Here is a 21,794-nt window from a genome sequence, read left to right as displayed (position 1 = left end):
GAGCAATTAATGACACAAGAGAATTATATGGATCTAGTTTGTTAATTAATTAAATATACAATTAATTAACTGAATCTTGTAGATTATCATGGGCTAAAGTGTAAAGATTTAAAATTCAAATCTTTTGGATAAATACTTGTCATATAGATAATTACTAGATAATAGAGTTATTTTCTAATAAGGATACTTAATCCTCCCCTATATGTAGATGGGTTTTTGGCTGAAAGATGATGGTGATTCCAAGTGAATAAACCCTCTTAAATTTGGCAGCCATGCTCTCCTCTCTCTAAACCCAGAAGAAAATCGAAGAGTGCAACACGCTTCTTGATAGCTACGATGCGCCTAAAGAACAAAATCAGTTTCTGTTAGTGGTTTGATTCCAAAAGTGTCCAAATTGTTGTTTTGACTTCCTTGGGTACGATTACATCAGAGAAATCATTCTTTGGGTTCTAATCCATTCGCTCAACTGACGAGAAAGAATAAATCAGAGGCTACAAATGTACGTGTTCTCTTTCCCTCTTTATAGTTAATTATTTTGTTGCATTAACTGGTTGAACATGGATCCGACTTTTGGATCATGAGTTATTGTTTTTCTGTAATTTCATGTTTCCACTGTATGTGCCTTTGTGGCTAAGATCCTCAAAACCCAACATGGGTGGCCTACTTAGAAGGTAAAATAACAAAAATGAACAAATCTTCTCATTATCGCATCAAAAATTGTCATAGGGACAAAACACCGCCAAAACTTGCAAAACTTAATAGGCGGGTGACGTGCTTAGAAGGTAAAATGGAAAAATTAAATAAATCTTTCCAAATAATAGGGCATTAATGCATAAAAAGTAGTCACATGGACAACTATGTCAATAACCTTTTAATACTTCCATGAACTATTTAGTTGATTTTGGTGTTTTTAATTGATTTTAAACTATAGAACAGTAGAAATGAATTTGATTTACTTTGTTTATATTTGCTGAAAAATATGTTAAAACCCAAAACTCATGAGTTTAAACATAAAACCTAGAGAAACGGACCCAAAATTTGAGATCTCGAACCTATTAAGAAACCGAATTCAATATATTCTAAAAATCAAAAACCAAAATTAATGAATTTGGTTTTGACCAAAAATGATACACAATGTACAATAATTATTTCATAACGTACAACATAAATGAACAATTTCTTTGAATATTAGAATTATCACTCTGGAAACAAGTATTTACCAGAGTATAAATTCAGAACCATTCGGTTTTAAGTCATCGTGTTCGCCCATCTGATTGCAGTTACCACCCGATGTTAAAAACTTAGGGGGTGTTTGACTTGTCTTTTTGAGAGACAAAAATCATTTTTGGAAAAGTTACAAAAAATTAGGTTTTTCTAACTTTTCCAAAAAATCAGTTTTCTTGTATAAAAATCCAAAACATAGTTTTTAAAATTTTTTTACCAAACATCTTTCCTTTTATGTTTTTCAAAAAGGATTTTGCCTCGAAACAAGCCAAACACCCCCTTAAAGCCTATCAGAATCGAGTTCTATTGCTTATAGATTTCATGGCTTCTTCAGCTGTAGATAACGCCATTAATAAACCAGCCAATGTTCAAATCAATAACCTCTCCACATCTCCTCCAAATCTCCAAAAAAAAACCTTTCAATTTTCTCTCAAGGCCAGGTGTGTACACAATTCTGTTTCAATTTTCTCCCTGGACCAGGTGTGTTCACAGTTCTGTTTGTTGATGTGCTTTTACGCTATCATTTCATTTCATGAATTTGTTTTTGCATTATCAATAGAGCTTGCAAATATGTTGCTGTAGATGGGATTTGTGCATTTCCTATTGTTAGATCATACATTGAGGCTCTAATTAGATCCATTACTGTTGCACTGAATTTATCGAATTTTGTAAGGAAATTTGACCTGAGTTCACGATGTTTTCTACTTCTGAATAGTTCTTAAATCGTTATAGTACTTTAGCAAACTTCAATACAGATAAAAAACCCTTCTTATTCCAAAATGAAGGTGTATTTATAATAGCGATTGTCAAAAATTTGTCAAACCACTTGACTAAAAATTGTCATATTTGACTCAAACCCATTTTGACTGTTGCTTCAAGACTAAATTACAAAATTGGTCCCTTTGGTTTGCAGCTTTTTTGGTTTAGGTCCAAAAAGTATTTTCTTTTTCAGTTTTGCTCCCTCTTGCAGGGTTTCATAATGTTTTTGGTCTCTGTCCCATGTAAATTGACTCTACCTAGCTTCTTTCTTTATGGAATCATCTCTACATTTTGGATTTATAGATACAAGGATTCAAAAAAAATGCATTCAAATTGTCTACCAGGTTAGAATGTATGATGTAAGATTATCCTAAAACATTGCCTCCATTAGCTAGGTTGGATTTACAGTAAGTAAAATGATTATTCCTTATTTCATACATTTACAATATTTTCATTCTGACCATCTTTTAACTTGTTAGGTGACAGATTCATGGCTTGCATATAAAAAAACAATCCAGATGATGATGCAAAGGTATTTGCTTCAATGATTCTTAACTAGAAAAGTTTTTAAATAACAAAATATCTTAAAAAGGAATTGAAAGAGGTGGAGAAACAGCAAACTTTCGATCTAATAGCATGATTCTAAGAAAGGTCAGCTAAACTAATTTAATCGTATTCTTTATGATTTTAAGAGAAATTTCCATTTATGGTACCTGATTATAGCTGATTTATAGATTTTAGTACCAGAAAGTTTTCTCCTTCAATATCTATCCATATTTGAGGTTTTTGTAATGTTTTGGTCCTGTTCCAAGTAAAATGACTATACTTTTGGGATCAATATTGCAAAAACCGGCTATAATCAGGGACCAAAATCGTCATTTTACTAGGAATGGTGACCAAAAACGTTATAAAAGCCTCAAATAAGGACCAAAATTGAAACAAAAATGCTTTTGGGATAAAAAATGCAAAAAATCATAATCTTATGTTTCATTTCTTCGGGTAGGTGTTAATATAGATGATCTAGTTTCAAAGGTGTTTTAACAGTAAATAGGTGGAGGTTTGGTCATGTGTTGTATTTGTATGGAAGCCAAGCCCAAGCCAATATGGGATGTTACATTCCCTGATGTTTAAAAGAAAAGTGAATTGAAACAACTTTGTTTCTCAACATCTGTCACTCGATTCAGTTGATGATGCGCACAGGCATGATATTGATAAAGACAATAGTGCATTTCCCCAAGAAATGACTATATCTTTATTTAATTATAGTTTTATTAAAATTCAAAAATATTTAAATATATAAATAATTAATAATTAAATATTTCATCTTTTTCAAATACTTCAAAAATTGTTTCATCTTTTTTGATCACCTCTAATTTCCATCTGGGATGTCTTATCTTATATAACACAGGGAAAAAGGCCACCCATGGTGTTAGTGGCAAATTTATTGATACTGGGGACTTAAAACCCCTTGCCATGTTACATTACATTACACAATGAAAAATAACAAGTGAAAAAATAAAACTTATATGACAAACTAGTTTTGCAAATTCTGAATGAACACCACCACCTTTACATAAACCCAATCTTTTACATTATCATAAAACCGAAAAAAAGCATGTCTCCCTTGTTGATTTAGAAGCAAAGCCCAACATGCTATCCAAAATCCAGTAGCAAAACCAGTCAAAAGATTTTACATCTCACCAATTTTCTGTGGAATCTCTAGGCAATCAAGTCATAAAGATTGGTAATTTCATTTGGGATTTGTCCTGTTAGATTGTTACTTGACAGGTCAATGCTCTTCAACTGTTTCAGAGTGCTAAAGAATTCATGCTCATTTCCTTGCCACTGAATCATTGCATGGTCAACATATGTCTCTTGTTCATATGTTGTATAAAATTGTACATCTTGTGAAAACCCTTGTTGAACCATGCCTGTAAGATTACTCAAACATGAGGGAATAGTTCCATGGAGATTGTTCCTTGACATGTCTAGAATTTGAAGATTAGCTAACTCACATAACTCTAAAGGGATTGTTCCAGAGAAGTTGTTTGATTTTAGGATAACAACATACAACTCTGAGAATCTTTCCCCAATCCAGACAGGCACATTACCAGAAAACTTATTGGCCCCTAAATTCAACGACTTTAAGCTCGTGCAATTTTTTAAAGACAAAGGCAATTCTCCAGAGAAGTTGTTCTTGTATAAATACAACATCTTGAGTTGTATCAAAGATCCAATAGAGGGAGGAAGGCTTCCAAAGAGATTGTTGTGTCCGAGATTAAGAACTCTTAGGTGTTTGAAATTCCACAAACAGTTAGGGAGTCGTCCGATTAATGAGTTATGAGAGAGGTCAAGAAATGATAAGAACCCATCAACAATTTGGCATATAAAGGAGATCCCTCCAGAGAATTTGTTTCTGGAAAGGTTTAATGTTGATAAAGCAGAAGGAACATTTGGTATTGGACCATAAAATCTGTTGGAACTCAAATCTATCACTGAACTCTGGGCAAAATTTGATGATAAATCTGGTACTTTCCCGCTAATATTGTTGGAGGAGAGATTCAGATGTTGTAATTGAGAAGGCCACATGTCCCAAAACTCCAGAGGAATTGTGTCTGAAATTCCAGTATTGGAAAGATCAAGAAAGGTAAGATTCTTGAATGTCTGAATCCATTTGGGGAAGCGAGACCCTAGCAGCTTGCAAGAGGTCAGATCAATATACTTTACATAAGAAAGGTTTGAAAAGTGATATGTGGAAGGAACTCTAAGATTATTAAAAGACAAGTCAAGAGTTTGAAGCCTAGGTAGTTCCCACAGTTTCTCACTTATGCTTCCATTTAAATGATTATTAGATAGGTCCAAAGATGTTATGGATGAAAACTTTTGGATCTCACTGGATAATGACCCTGTAAATTGGTTTCTTGGAGCATACAACATTTTTAATGAAAGTGATGCGCATCCAGACAAGTTGTTGAGAAAATCAGGAAATTCAACCACTAAAGAGTTGTTGTCGAGACTCAAAGCTTCCAATCTACAGAGATTAATACCAAGATATTTGGGTATCCCATCTAACATGTTGCTAGAGAGATCAAGAACACGAAGCTTATTGGTGGTTAATGGGAACAACCAACGATACATGGATGAGGTGAGATTGTTGTTTCCAAGATAAAGGGATTCAATAGATGAAGAAGAGTTGAAAAATGAAGAAGAATATGGATACACAACATGTGAGAGCTCACATCCATCTAAACTTAAATATGAGAGTTTCCTAAGACTTAGAATTACATCTACCCAATGATTTTGTTTGGCTAGGGAAATCCCATCCATTTGAAGTTCCTCCAAACGATAGAGATGAGACAACCACTCTAGATTTTCAACTCTAAATCCTCCCATGGATCCAAGATAAAGGCGTTGCAAGTTGGTGATGTTTCCAAACTCTGGAGGAATGGTTCCATAAAGAGAGTTATAGGAAAGATCAAGAAAGATTAATTCTCTCAAGGAACCAATGAAGGTGGGAATGGTTCCGTGAAAAGAATTTCTGGAAAGATCAAGATGATTCAAGTAGGTTAAGTTAAGCAACGAATGGCTTATCTCACCTCCAAGACCATAGGAGTCAAGATGAAGCCATGTGACATGACCTGTTTGGTTGTTGCATGTGACTCCACTCCATTTACAGCAATCATGTTGGTCAACTCTCCATGTAGAGAGATGACCATTGGGGTCTTGAAGGGGAGCTTTGAAAAGAAGGAGAGCATCTCTCTCATTATCCAAACACTTTTTCATATCATCTCCTCCTAATTGGCTGGTAGTTGTAGTCACAAGGAGTAGCAAGAGAAGTGAGGGAATTATAAAAACACATGGATTCATAATGTAAATGCAAATCTTGTTGATTATTGGATTGTATTGATCATGGGTTTATGCAGTCTCTACTGTGAAGAAGAATGATTCTTCAAATAAGTGGCTTGCTTGTGTGGAGTAATACAATACTTAATTTCCAGGAAATTGAAACCAAACTAGAAGACAAACTAAATAAGACACTCAAAGACTTACAAAGTCTTGGCAATTTGTATTTACTATATATTTCTCTTTCCTATGTTGTGAATTGTGATATTTTGCAATTTATTATTATTATTATTATTATTATTATTATTATTATTATTATCTGGGAAGAATGAGTTACTGTGAAGCTCTTAATCAATTCAGCTTTAGCATACAGGGGTGGTGGTTCTAATTTTATGCCAGAAATACTCTTCTTTCCCATGTGGTCTCTTGAGGCATTTTATTTAATTCTTTCTTCTGATACTCTTAGAAGCATTGAATTTGCTGTTTTTGGTGCATTTTGCAATCCAACTTTGTTACTCCAATAATAGCATCCAACTTTAGCAATTTTTTATTTCCTGACCTAGTGTATGCTATTTTTTATTACCTGATTATATAAATAAAATACGTTTGAAGTATTTATGTATGTTTTAAGACAAGAAAAGATAAAACATGAAAAATATTAACATTTTATGTGACATTACAAGTTAAATGCTCTTGTTAGGGTATTGTATTTTGAAAAATAGAGTAGCTCTGCAAAATCGCTTAATCGCTTAGGCTGCAAGGAGTACTCAAACCAGACACTGCGCTGAGGTTGAGTTGGGCATTTCACCTCTCTCTCTCTCTCTCTCTCTCTCTCTCTCTCTCTCTCCCTCTCTCGTTTGTCCTCAACAGTAAGAAATATAATTTTTTTTTAATTCAACCGTCATATTATATATGTATATATTATTTTTAAAGTTTAATTAACTAGGAATAGAAAAGTATTATATTACTTAATAACTAATTTATGACTGATTTAGGACTATTTTTAACCTAATTTTAGATAATGTAAAATTTTAATTGGTTTATAGTTTGTTTCGGTGTAAATGTATATCAGTTCCACTCTTTTACTTATTGCAATTTAGGTTTGATGTAAAAACATCTCCAATGAAAGCTTATTCTATAACTTTTTACTGTTTAGTTGACCACTTATCACTACTTACTATCATTGGAGGGTATAATTTTTTTGTTTGTTTTTATTGACCACTCAATATATATCGAGTGGAGCGTTTTACACATCTAATCCTTTTTCTTTAATCATATTTCATGTTAACCCTTTAATTTTTATTTTACTTTAAATATATTTTTTTATTTCTTTAACTAATTAATTATTTCTGTTATAGTTTATCATTTATGAAACATTTATATTTTAATATCTAGTGATAATATTTATGTAAAATATTTCGCAGTAAATATGATGTATTTAAAAAATGGCTAACTAAATGAGAATGTTTTATAGAACATTTTAAATAGATGCGAATTAATATTTTAAATTAATTAAAAAGTTATTGGAACATGTTAATCGTTTTATAAATGCTATTTTATTAAATGTCAAATTAATAGAACAATAAGGTGACAATAATGTTAAATCATAGTATATGTTTGCCCCGTGGAGATGCTTTGAGTGTAGTTTTAAGCTTATCATTAAACTAGAGGTTAGACTAATCGAACATTTAATCTATTTTTTTAAGTAAAATTTCAGATTGATTAAAGATAAATTCAGTTTTGAACTATTTGTTTATTTATAGTAACATTTCATTATCATAAATTAAACATCAAAAACATAAACAAATGTTTTGTTACAACTTGTTATCTTGATTCAAGTTATTCATGTATGTATATATATATATATATATATATATATATATATATATATATATATATATATATATATATATATATATATATATATATATATAAAGGTCCAAAAATCCATTGCTTGACTTCTAACATGACGTCACTCTTTATGGCTGTAGATTTGTAGTTTGTTGAATTTCAATACTTGAAGGGTACAAAAAGAAAATTAGCAAGAAGATACCAACAAAGAGGAATAGAAGCAAAAATAGGATTCACTTTATCGTCTTAATTCAAATGGCTGCAGCTTCTCTTCTATCTCTCTCTCTTCCCAAACCAACCATACTCATTCCAAAATCAACCGCTTCCACCATAACCACCCCTTCCGTTACCACATTTACAGAGACGCTTGATCAGAAATTCGGCCGCAAAGGCATCAAATTCTCAGAGTTCGACGGAACTCAGATCGCAGAACTGACAGTCAGAAATGGCAGTTCGTTGAAGCTTCAATTGAACAATGCTCATGTCACTTCTTACAAGCCTAAAGTAAACTGGAAAGATAATGATGGATTCGAAGAGGTTTTATATACTACTTCTGCTGCAAAAGGCGGAATCGGTTTAGTGATTAATACAGCTGGTGATGCTTCGAAATCTAAAAGTGTTGATTTATCGGAATGGATCGTTAAGGATGCTGATTCCGACTCCATTGATGCTCTTCAGGTATTGTTCCTCTTTCGTTCCATCACCTTTTTATTGTGTTTTAAATTTTTAAAACGTAAATTATTGTCTTCTGGATAATGTTACGCATTTAACACCTTAAATCATAATTTAAATACTTTTTATTTTTGAACACGATAATATTGATGAAAAATAAGATTATTTAGTTATTTGTTAAATGAAGTATATATAGGTGGATAATGCTACTATAATTTATGGTCCAAGAGTCAAGAGACCAAGACTCCTATTTAACTTTTTTTTTTTCTTTTCTTTTTTATAACATCTAGTTAGCCATCTAGTTAGCCGTAATTTTATATATTTCAAAAGCTTATAATTTTTTTCAAACATTTATATATAAATAAAAACTTCAGTTTCTACTATCAGCAATTTTTGCCAAACATACCTTAAATTGTCTAAAACGATCAATTATGTCAATTAATGTAACCAAAGTTTTTTAAAAAAAATGATGTATTTCATAAAAACTACACAAATATAATTACATGATTGATATTTTATTTAATGAGCCAGAATAACGTATTTATCAGTTTCACTTTCATTTTTACAGATGGAGTTGAGTTGTACCACAAGTGGAACTCTTGACATAACCTATGTTATCTCCCTCTATGCCCTAAGCATGGCAACCGCAGTTATAATAAAAAATAATGGCCGAAAACCAGTTGACCTAAAAACCGCTATACTTAGCCATCTAAAGTCTAAAAATAGAGGAGGAACTGCCATTCAAGGCCTCCAAGGTTGCAAATATTGCACGCAGCCTCCTTTAACTTCTCAGTTTGAGATTCTCTCTCCATCCGAAGCAGTAAAACCAGAAGATCCAGCCTGGTTTTCCCTTGGGTGGGAGCCTGAGAAGAAAGGAGGAATTTGGAGCGTGCAAGATTTGCCACTCACAATTTTGAAACATAAAGTTAGTAGAGTTTATGGAGCTCCACTTGAGGAGAGATTAAAAGAGTTCTACAACACTCCTCCATCAAAATACGAGACCATTGATCAGGTAATCTTTGATATATTTAAGACTAAATTCAATTTTTTTGATTTTGTTAAGTTTATATGAATTTTAAAAATGATATAAATCGTTACTTGTATTTTTAGGGAAGAGAATTGTTCTTCAGGGTGGTAAGAATGGGGTTTGAAGAAATTTACGTATCAAGTCCGGGATCATTATCAGAGAAATATGGAGAGGAGTATTTTATTTGTACAGGTCCTGCAACGATGTTGGCTCCAATCACCATTGAACCGGGTGAAGAGTGGAGAGGGGCGCAAGTGATCGAACATGATAATTTGTAATTATATAATATTTTATATAACTATATTTATCCTATATAAATTAAAACGAAAAATATATGTTACAATCCTTCCTTTGCTTTTGTTTATGTAGATGCACCGTACAAAATTTTGAAATAAATTATTTGTTTTGGATGCACTTGGTGAAAACTTAAGTCGTTTTATAAGAAGGGGTAATATGGAAAACTCAGCTAAATATTTAACCACAATCAAAGAGAACGTGGATTAGTACCAAATGGATAAACTTGGCTTCATTCATGTAAGTTCACCATTTAGTTAATCTAAATGAGAAGAGTTCATTCCATAGTGCCAAATAATATGGTTTCACGTTATTCATGGGGAGATTTGTAAATGATTTCATTAGTTTGTCATTTGGGATTTATATCTCATCAATTGAGGACCGAAAACGTCACAAGATGAGAAAACATGTATATATTAAATATAAATTCTAAAATATCACAAGATGGGAAAAGACATCTATAATAAAAATACAAATTGCCACGACTTGAGTGTCTTATTTAGTTTGTCTTATAGTTTGGTTTCAATTTCCTGGAAATTAAGTATTGTATTACTCCACACAAGCAAGCCACTTATTTGAAGAATCATTCTTCTTCACAGTAGAGACTGCATAAACCCATGATCAATACAATCCAATAATCAACAAGATTTGCATTTACATTATGAATCCATGTGTTTTTATAATTCCCTCACTTCTCTTGCTACTCCTTGTGACTACAACTACCAGCCAATTAGGAGGAGATGATATGGAAAAGTGTTTGGATAATGAGAGAGATGCTCTCCTTCTTTTCAAAGCTCCCCTTCAAGACCCCAATGGTCATCTCTCTGTTAAGATTTATGGAGTCATGAACAAATTGACAAGTTCCTAAGAGTTCAAGGGCCATAAATGAAACTTGGAAATTAAAACAATTGAATTGTTGAATGGACCGTGGAATCAATTGTTTAATATTTATTGTCACTATCTCTAATGTGAACGCAACAATTGAACATTTGAATTGGACGCGAACTTTCGGTGGAATAATCAATGGACGGCTAAAGAAAAATCTACGCATTTTTCAATCTTTGCGGCAATCTTGTGCATATTGCGGCTCACAAATATACCTATATATATGCATGTATGTTTTGCATATTTTGTGTGCAAAAACTTGAGAGAACATCAAGTGTAGAGTGTCAAGCCAATTGTAATCTTGTGAGTTTTAATAAAATTCTCTAGTTGCAGCCCGTGGACGTAGGATTTACACCGAATCCGAACCACGTAAAATCCTTGTGTTCTTTATTGCTTTATTTTCTCGTTTCGTTTGTGAGTGTGTGATAGTGTTTCCGCTGCGTGTACCCTATCTCAATTCCTAACAACTGGTATCGGAGCCTGGTTAGCGAGGTTTGGAGGGTACGATCGTTTTTTTATCACGCACGAGTGTACCTGATTTGTATCTTGTTTGTCATAATGGCTGAAGACAAGGTGGTAATCGAAAAGTTCAACGGTTCTGATTTTAGCTGGTGGAAAATGCAATTAGAAGCATTACTATGTCAGAAAGACTTGGACATGGTACTCGGAGACAAACCGGAGAAAATGGAAAAAGCTGCTGAAGATGCGTGGAACTCAAAGGACAAGAAAGCCAAGGCGGTTATTACATTGTCATTGACGAAGAGCGTTGCTTTCAACATCATGAATGAAACCACGGCGCGTGGTATGATGGAGGCTCTGTCAAAAATGTATGAGAAACCATCGGCGGCTAACAAGGTGTTCTTGATGAAGGAGTTGTTCACTACAAGGATGAATGAGGAAGGCTCAGTTACAGTTCACATTAATAATCTAAATTCAATTCTGTCCAGATTATCATCTGTGGGAATTAAATTTGATAATGAGACTCAAGCTTCGCTGCTACTAGCTTCTCTACCTGATAGCTGGTCCGGAACAGTTACTGTTGTTACGAGTTCCGTGGGGACCAGTGGTATGACTTTTGAAGGGGTTAGAGATTTGGTTCTTGGCGAAGATATCAGACGCAAGAATCAAGGTGGATCTTCCTCTTCTGATTTATTAAATATCGGAAGAGGTAGAGGGAATAGCAGGAATAGTGGAAGCAGTGGGAGTCGGGGAAGAAGTTCATCTAGAACTAAGAAGAATGTGAAGTGTTGGAACTGTCAAGAAGTGGGACATGCTAAGAGTCAATGTCCAAAGAAAGAATTGAACATTACCGGTGCTGAGAGTGTGTCTGAGGATGATGCATTGATACTCAGTATGGAAAGTTCTGTAGACTCTTGGGTCATGGATTCAGGGGCTTCGTTTCACGCCATGGACAACGGGGAAACGATGGTGAATTTGAAAGAAGGAGATTTTGGAAAGGTACGTTTGGCAAATGACGAGATGCTTCAGGTAACGGGCATGGGAGATATTGATTTGGTTACTTCATTAGGAACTACATGGAGCCTGAAGGATGTCAGGGTGATTCCGGAGCTGAAGAAGAAATTGATTTCTGTTGGTCAGCTGGATAAACAAGGACTGGAAGTAAGGTTTGGTAGTGGTAAATGGAGGGTGGTCAATGGTGATCTGGTGATTGCTCGTGGTATGAAGTGTGGGTCATTGTATATGGTTGAGGTACCTGCTGAGGGAAGTATGACTGTCCCTGTTAAGCAAGACAAAATCTGGTTCGCTAAATCTACGGCTAAGAGAGTTCATTTTGCAAACATGAATTCTGGAGCCAAGGGGATGTTAGCTGAACGAGTCGGAAAGTCTAAACCAGTCAGGAGATTCTGTGACAGTGGGAACACGGGGCGTGTTCCGGGTACAGTTACAAAGAGCCGTTGGGTTTTGAAGACTAAGACTGAAAAATTCTCTCCTGTTGAATGTTTGCAAAGTTGGGAGAGTGTTAGTGGTCCTCGGTGTATCTCTGGATCTGGTGGAGTGTCCAAACCGGTTGAGACAGAGGATGAGTTGGTGGCGGGATTAGCCACGGCTGAGTTGGAGCTAGTGGGAGCTTCAACTGGCCCTTCTAGAAATTGATGATGAGGGGCGGCTGCAACTAGAGAAATCAGACTAAGTTTTAGCTTGTTCTTTGGAACTGGAAGCTTGAAGGACTTGGTTGTTTTTTAAGATTACTGGAGTAATTGAGAGTTGGATGGCGGAGAAAGACTAATTTGTTCAAGTCTCCAAGTGGGAGATTGTTAAGATTTATGGAGTCATGAACAAATTGACAAGTTCCTAAGAGTTCAAGGGCCATAAATGAAACTTGGAAATTAAAACAATTGAATTGTTGAATGGACGGTGGAATCAATTGTTTAATATTTATTGTCACTATCTCTAATGTGAACGCAACAATTGAACATTTGAATTGGACGCGAACTTTCGGTGGAATAATCAATGGACGGCTAAAGAAAAATCTACGCATTTTTCAATCTTTGCGGCAATCTTGTGCATATTGCGGCTCACAAATATACCTATATATATGCATGTATGTTTTGCATATTTTATGTGCAAAAACTTGAGAGAACATCAAGTGTAGAGTGTCAAGCCAATTGTAATCTTGTGAGTTTTAATAAAATTCTCTAGTTGCAGCCCGTGGACGTAGGATTTACACCGAATCCGAACCACGTAAAATCCTTGTGTTCTTTATTGCTTTATTTTCTCGTTTCGTTTGTGAGTGTGTGATAGTGTTTCCGCTGCGTGTACCCTGTCTCAATTCCTAACACTCTCTACATGGAGAATTGACCAACATGATTGCTGTAAATGGAGTGGAATCACATGCAACAACAAAACAGGTCATGTCACAGGGCTTCATATTGACTCCTATGGTCTTGTAGGTGAGATAAGCCATTCATTGCTTAATTTAACCTACTTGAATCATCTTGATCTTTTTGGAAATTATTTTCATGGAATCATTCCCACCTTCATTGGTTCTTTAACTCGATTAAGGTACCTTGACATTCGCTATAACTCTCTTTATGGAACCATTCCTCAGGAGTTTGGAAACCTCACCAATTTGCGGGTGCTTTACCTTGGATCCATTGGAAGGTATGGAGTTGAAAACATAGAGTGGTTGTCTCATCTCTATCGTTTGGAGGAACTTCAAATGGATGGGATTTCCCTAGCCAAACAAAATCATTGGGTAGATGTAATTCTAAGTCTTAGGAAACTCTCATATTTAAGTTTAGATGGATGTGAGCTCTCACATGTTGTGTATCCATATTCTTCTTCATTTTTCAACTCTTCTTCATCTATTGAATCCCTTTATCTTGGAAACAACAATCTCACCTCATCCATGTATCGTTGGTTGTTCCCATTAACCACCAATAAGCTTCGTGTTCTTGATCTCTCTAGCAACATGTTAGATGGGATACCCAAATATCTTGGTATTAATCTCTGTAGATTGGAAGCTTTGAGTCTCGACAACAACTCTTTAGTGGTTGAATTTCCTGATTTTCTCAACAACTTGTCTGGATGCGCATCACTTTCATTAAAAATGTTGTATGCTCCAAGAAACCAATTTACAGGGTCATTATCCAGTGAGATCCAAAAGTTTTCATCCATAACATCTTTGGACCTATCTAATAATCATTTAAATGGAAGCATAAGTGAGAAACTGTGGGAACTACCTAGGCTTCAAACTCTTGACTTGTCTTTTAATAATCTTAGAGTTCCTTCCACATATCACTTTTCAAACCTTTCTTATGTAAAGTATATTGATCTGACCTCTTGCAAGCTGCTAGGGTCTCGCTTCCCCAAATGGATTCAGACATTCAAGAATCTTACCTTTCTTGATCTTTCCAATACTGGAATTTCAGACACAATTCCTCTGGAGTTTTGGGACATGTGGCCTTCTCAATTACAACATCTGAATCTCTCCTCCAACAATATTAGCGGGAAAGTACCAGATTTATCATCAAATTTTGCCCAGAGTTCAGTGATAGATTTGAGTTCCAACAGATTTTATGGTCCAATACCAAATGTTCCTTCTACTTTATCAACATTAAACCTTTCCAGAAACAAATTCTCTGGAGGGATCTCCTTTATATGCCAAATTGTTGATGGGTTCTTATCATTTCTTGACCTCTCTCATAACTCATTAATCGGACGACTCCCTAACTGTTTGTGGAATTTCAAACACCTAAGAGTTCTTAATCTCGGACACAACAATCTCTTTGGAAGCCTTCCTCCCTCTATTGGATCTTTGATACAACTCAAGATGTTGTATTTATACAAGAACAACTTCTCTGGAGAATTGCCTTTGTCTTTAAAAAATTGCACGAGCTTAAAGTCGTTGAATTTAAGGGCCAATAAGTTTTCTGGTAATGTGCCTGTCTGGATTGGGGAAAGATTCTCAGAGTTGTATGTTGTTATCCTAAAAGCAAACAACTTCTCTGGAACAATCCCTTTAGAGTTATGTGAGTTAGCTAATCTTCAAATTCTAGACATGTCAAGGAACAATCTCCATGGAACTATTCCCTCATGTTTGAGTAATCTTACAGGCATGGTTCAACAAGGAATTTCACAAGATGTACAACTTTATACAACATATGAACAAGAGACATATGTTGACCATGCAATGATTCAGTGGCAAGGACAAGAACGCGAATTATTTAGCACTCTGAAACAGTTGAAGAGCATTGACTTGTCAAGCAACAATCTAACAGGACAAATCCCAAATGAAATTACCAATCTTTATGACTTGATTGCCTTGAACTTGTCAAAGAACGCTCTATTTGGAGAGATTCCACAGAAAATTGGTGAGATGAAAAATCTTTTGACTTTGGATTTATCTAGAAACAGTTTTTCAGGGAGGATACCATCAAGCATGTCTCAGATGAGTTTACTAAATGACCTAGACGTGTCATTTAATAATTTGTCAGGGAGAATCCCAACTAGCACTCAACTCCAGTCCTTTCCACCTTCAGGATACAATGGAAACTCACGTCTATGTGGACCTCCTCTTACCAAAAAATGTCCTGGAGATGAAGAACCAGAAGTACCACCTCTTATCGGTAAAGGTGAGGGTGATGAGGAAGATATAGATGAAGTTGAGAGATGGTTTTATATTGGTTGGGGAACTGGTTTTGCTACTGGATTTTGGATAGCATGTTGGGCTTTGCTTCTAAATCAACAAGGGAGACATGCTTTTTTTTCGGTTTTATGATAATGTAAAAGATTGGGTTTATGTAAAGGTGGTGGTGTTTATTGAGAATTTGCAAAAATAGTTTGTCATATAAGTTTTACATTTTCACTTCATATTTTTCATTGTGTAATGTAATGTAACTTGGCAAGGGGTTTTAAGTCCCCAATATCAATAAATTTGCCACTAACACCATGGGTGGCCATTTCCCCCCTGTTGTATGATATAAAAATCTCAGATGGAAATCTAAAGTGCACAAAAAAGATGAAACAATTTTTGAAGTATTTGAAAAAGATGAAATATGTAATTATTAATCATTTATATATTAAAATATTTTTGAATTTAAATAAAACTATAATTAAATAAAAATATGGTCATTTCTTCCGGAAATGCACTATTGTCTTTATCAGTTGTCCAACCTTTAGCCTTTATTTGTCTGTCATAGCATCCTACTTCCATTTCTTTCTAGTACAACATCATACTTTTAGTTTGTTCTTATTACAACATTGTACTTTGTTTGGTAGATTTTTTAGTACAATGTTGTGATAGGAAGATATAAAAATACATTGATATTTCTTGTGTTTAACATACGTGTGCGCATCATCAACTGAGTCGAGTGACAAATGTTCAGAAACAAAGTTGTTTCAATTTACTTTTCTTTTAACATTAGGGAATGTAACATCCCATATTGGCTTGGCTTCCATACAAATACAACACATGACCAAACCTATACCTATTGACTGTTAAGCACCTCTGAAACTGGATCATCTATATTAACACCTGCCCGAAGATATGAAACGTAAGATTATGAGTAATTTACATTTTTGTCCCTGATTATAGCTCATTTTTTTCAATTTTGGTCCTGGTTTGAGGATTTTGTAATGTTGTTGGTCCGTATTCTAAGTAAAATGCATATATTTTGTTGGAGGAATGTTATTTAGTGGATTGGAATGGAAGAAGTTTTTGAAGTTGTATGGTTTTTCCCGTTTGATTCAATAGAACTTCACCCTCTCTTCTTATCCTCCATTTTTCTTGTTATTGTCTTAATTAGTATTCTTATCAGCTCTATTTTGGGAACAAAAAAGCCATTTTACTTGGAAAAAACACAAAAAACATTACAAAAACCTCAAATAAGGACCAAAATTGCAAGAAAATACTTTCTGGGACCAAAATTGCAAAATCAACTATACTCAGAGACCAAAATTATAATTTACTCTAAGATTATTAACATAAACGTAAGTTACATTTTTGGTCTCGGGGTGTAGTCGATTTTCGCATCTTTCCCAAAAAAATTCAGTTGAATTTTTGGTCATTATTTAAGACTTTTGTAACGTTTTTTTGTTCCTATTCATAGTAAAATGAAATGACTATTTTGGTTCCCACTTATAGCCAAATTTTGTAATTCAAATAAAAAAATATAGTCATTACAGAAACCTCAAATAATGATCAAAACTGCAAAAAAAAAAAAAAAAAGGGACCAAAATTGAAAAATCAGATATACTTAGGCACAAAAACGTAAATTAATCTAAGATTATTAAAAGTATAGTAAGTTATATATTTGGTATTAGGGTGTAGTCGATTTTTCCACTTTTGATCCCAAAAGAATTTATATTGCGATTTTGGTCCTTATTTGAGGCTTTTATAACATTCTTGGTCCCTATTCTTAGTGAGGTAACGTTTGGTGATGGGACTGGATAGAACAACACTGGACTGAACTGAATTGATTATCTGTAAAGCGTTTAGTAGCACTAGGACATGACAAAACATGATATTAAAATGACCAAATTGTCCCTGGAATACATGATCTTTATGTTATATATATATATATATATATATATATATATATATATATATATATATATATATATATGGGTGAGATCGGTTGAGAACTCATAGTTTCCCGAAAACCCAAGAACTAAAAGTGGAGCGTTAGATCAAAATTAATTCATTAAGGGCATGATTGTCATCTTACGAATCTCATTTAATATTTAATTTTTTGTGTTATTGCAAATATTAATAGAAATGTCTAGAAATTTACATAATAAATCAAAATTCTAGATTTTTTTAAAAATAGTATTTTTTTGATTTTTTTTTTAAAGTGCAGATTTTTTAAGTTTTTATGGAAAACATGAAATTTTGAAAAAAAATGGAAAAAATATATTTAAAAAAAAAGCTGCAACTTTTTTTAACAGCATTTAAAAATCAATAATTTTTTTTAAAAAAAAAACTGGAATATTTAAAAAATACTATAACTTTTTAACCAAAAAAATTAACATTTTAGGTATATATGTGCATATTTTTACAAATGCATAAATGCATATTTCAAATACTATAATATTCGTAAGGAAATCATAAGAAAACTCATTTTATTTACTAATCAATAAACACAATAAAATAAGTATTTTATTCGATACAAAATAAAATATAAAAAACGAAAAAATGCTACAAAATTTCAAAGCGTTTTCATGTCTTCGTGTCAATATTTCCATATTTTCTTCAATTTATCACTTTTCACCTCTTCAATAATTTCCACAAATTCTTCCAAATCTACAAGAAAAATAAATTTTTTTATTAATGCAAGAACACTCACAAAATGCATATTTGTATATCGTGTAAGATTCATATGTGATTATATAATGTGATATTCACATGTGGTTGTATCTTTTAAAATTCAAATGTGAAATTCATAAAAAAAAAATTAAAAAAAATAATTAACGAAGAACACTCATACAAAATGCATTTATGCATATAGACATAATTCATATGAGATTCACTTTTGATTTACATGTGAATCACATGTAATTCATTCGTGATTCATTTGTGATTTACATGTGAATCACATGTAAGTCAAATGCTCAAAAGTTTTTATGTTGTGAACAAAAAGAATTCAAGTTAACCATTATACATAATGAAGAAAAATAATAAATTCATATGTGAACAAAAAAGAATTCAAAACTTGTTATGTTGTGAACAAAAATAATTCACTTGTGATTTACATGTGAATCACATGTAATTTATATGTGAATTACATGTGATTTACATGTGATTTACATGTGAATCAAATGTAATTTACTTGTAAATACATGTGAATCACATATATTCACTTGTGATTTACATGTGAATCACATGTAATTCATATGTGTATTACATGTGATTTACATGTGAATCAAATGTAATTCACTTGTGATTTACTATCACATGTAATTCATATGTGAATTACATGTAAATCACATGTAACTCACTTGTGATTTACATGTGAATCACATGTAATTCATATGTGAATTACATGTGAATCACATGTAATTCATATGTGAATTACATGTGAATCACATGTAATTCATTGTGATTTACATGTGAACTACATGTAAGTCAAATGGTCAAAAGTTGTTATGTTGTGAACAAAAAGAATTCAAGTTAACCATTATACATAATGAAGAAGTGGTAAATCATCCAATAAAAAAAAGTTAAAAAAGCATAATTGATAGATTCAAATCATCAAATGCACACTAGCTGTAAATAATTGCATCAGATGAGATATTTATTTTACCTTGGCTTTCCTATGTCATGACCTTGATGGTTTCAAGAAATCAAACTCCATAATGGTGTATGTATTGCCAAATTTCTAAGTTGTTGCATCATAGTATGAAAACTTCTCCATAGATCCTACACTTCCATAGCATAAATCAATGAGATAATAAAACAAACCTTATAGAATATAAAAATATTGCAAAATACAATCTAGCGATCAGAACTAGTTATAGACTTCAAGTCATGAATATATTATTTAAAAATTTTTATCTACAAAAGACCAAGGATTGTCATTTTACAATTTACATAAATATGAAACCATAACAAATAAGCAAAAGTACCACCACTGATAGATCCAAATACTCCTTGCTGCAATCACAAAGGTCAAATATGTCATTTTACCTTGGCGATGAGAATTATTAATTATATTCTATGAAATGTATACAAATTGCTAGGAATGTTATATTTGGAGTTTTAACCATGGCTCCACAAAAGTTAGGGCCAAGAGTTACTGAACTAGTATAAAAGGTATTTGGTGACTACTAATATGATGTCAATAATAAGTTGGGTGAAATTTGTGACATCCCCTAATTTCTCGGCCAGAAAAGACCGATTTAATTTATGCTTTTTAAAACAATGTCAGAGAAATCCTTTTAAAAGATGTTGCAGAATTGGTCCCCAAAACAAAACATGATAAAAGTTTGTCAAAACCTTTCTTTAAGAAATATATAATTTCATTTCATATCAAAACCTCGGGATGTCATGTTCCGATACAGATCAAAAGCATAAACAAGACATTATAAGCCTTTCAACAGTTATTTACAACTACTGGCCTATAATCCAAAAATCTCTCATCGTCATCCGACTATGCTCGGGGTCCACTACCTGTAACATAAAAAGCTGAGTGGGTCAGGCTTGGGAGCCTGGTGAGCATATAGGGTTTTCAACCCACAATAATAATAAACTTATTAAGTTCACCAATCAACAATAACCCTGATTACCCATTCCCGTTATCCTCACTTTACGTCCCTAAACACTTATCACAAGGGACCTAGCCTAAAGGATATCATCGGGATGGACACTACTGCTAAGGGGACTCCTCAGCCATACATGTCCTAAAGGCAACCATGAGGGGGATGGAGTACAACAAATGAACACCCAAGTTCATTAACACCTACAGGTTGCGGGCCTGCCAACGTTCCACTGGACTGTCTACAAAAGTCTGTGGTCGTCATCCAAACTCCGCTAGATGACTGGATCACAATCACATCGAGGCCTCTCATCATTTTATTTCATCACACATCAACTATCTACCCATGTTTTACCCAACATATTTGTAGATAAAAATACATATACAGTTTAAAACTTGTATAAAACATCTATTCAACAGTCACCTCAATTAAACAATTAATATAATTACACGTAGCACGTATTTTATAGAAAATACTTCATAACTAGGTGTAAGATGAATGTGACTATACACTCACATGATTTGATGATAATCGGGCAGCAATTCGTTTCCTAAAACGTTCGTTTCTAATAAAACCGGGAGTTTTATTGAGAAACCGGGCTCTGCAAAGGTTGGGCTTCGAAACCGAAAAAATAAATTTTCCGGGCTTCTCGGGCACTTCGGGGCGTATTCCGGGTGTTTGGTATAATACCGGGGCTTTGGGGGAAGTTGGAATTAAAGAAATATTGAAAAAGAGGCTAAAAATGACAAGTTTGCAAAATATACCCAGGAGGTCTCGCACCCTTCTATTTATAGGAGCTAGGCTTCTGATCCAAGGGCTGAGAAGCCTCCACGCGTCAGCAGATCCGGAGCGTGGTCACGTGGGTTGCGCATGCGAGGGGTGAGCTGTCGGCCTCTGATTGGACCGAGGTCTAGGTCCGAGGCTCTGATCGTGGCACACCATGCGAAGGTCGGACACCACATGAGAAGGCACGCGTCGGACCCTCGGCTACACAGCGCATCGATGACTAAGCTCCTTCGGACACGAGGCGACACGCAGACTGCTTCGGTTGGGCCTCCCTTCGGTCGAATCAGCAGCGAGCATGTGGCTACTGTTAATGCGAGCTGACTCAGCATTTTTGGACACGTGGCATGATTTGAGCGAGGGTGACGTGGCCGAAGTCCACATATGCGGAATTTCTCGGTTTTGACATTTTTCTTGATTTTCGCGCCAAAACTTCTAAAATCCATAACTTTCGCATATGAGCTCCGTTTTTGACGTTCTTTATATGGACGCGTAGGTAAAATTACGCTCTACAACTTTCGTTTAGACTTTGTCGGCTAACTTTGACTTTAATTTTTATATTATTATTTTTAACAGATAGGGACAGGAAATCCGTTAAAATTCATAACTTCTTCATCCGACGTCCGTTTTCGTCTGTCTTTTTACCGTTGTGCTACTATTGACGAGACCTTCGATTCTCGTTTAGGTTGTATCGGCTAAAAATCACTCGATCTAAAATTCGAGTTTTTAGCTGTCTACT

At 34.0% G+C, this 21,794-nt stretch overlaps 3 protein-coding genes across 3 annotated transcripts; 2 read left to right on the top strand and 1 right to left on the bottom strand.

Annotated features, from left to right (window-relative positions):
• Positions 1-3,384: 3,384 nt before the first annotated feature.
• LOC145119113 (receptor-like protein EIX2) lies at positions 3,385-5,962 on the bottom strand. The gene has a single exon (XM_079054743.1). It carries the CDS (start codon positions 5,848-5,850, stop codon positions 3,703-3,705), a length of 2,148 nt encoding a protein of 715 aa, XP_078910869.1. The 5' UTR covers positions 5,851-5,962; the 3' UTR covers positions 3,385-3,702.
• A 1,921-nt stretch (positions 5,963-7,883) lies between these two features.
• Positions 7,884-9,790, top strand: PNSB2 (NDH-dependent cyclic electron flow 1). Its single transcript, XM_079057781.1, has 3 exons — positions 7,884-8,355; positions 8,918-9,361; positions 9,460-9,790. The coding sequence occupies exons 1-3, from the start codon at positions 7,933-7,935 to the stop codon at positions 9,652-9,654; spliced, it is 1,062 nt and encodes a 353-aa protein (XP_078913907.1). The 5' UTR covers positions 7,884-7,932; the 3' UTR covers positions 9,655-9,790.
• A 541-nt stretch (positions 9,791-10,331) lies between these two features.
• Positions 10,332-15,797, top strand: LOC145121623 (receptor-like protein EIX2). The gene is made up of 4 exons (XM_079057342.1): positions 10,332-10,485; positions 12,168-12,252; positions 13,319-13,510; positions 13,655-15,797. The coding sequence occupies exons 1-4, from the start codon at positions 10,332-10,334 to the stop codon at positions 15,795-15,797; spliced, it is 2,574 nt and encodes an 857-aa protein (XP_078913468.1).
• Positions 15,798-21,794: the final 5,997 nt, after the last annotated feature.

This window comes from Lactuca virosa, chromosome 6 (genome assembly GCF_052849685.1).
Source record: "Lactuca virosa cultivar CGN04683 chromosome 6, Lactuca_virosa_CGN04683_v6, whole genome shotgun sequence".
Classification (NCBI taxonomy): Eukaryota; Viridiplantae; Streptophyta; class Magnoliopsida; order Asterales; family Asteraceae; genus Lactuca; species Lactuca virosa.
Note: the sequence above shows the minus strand (reverse complement) of the source record. Positions and strands in the feature narration are given on the sequence as shown.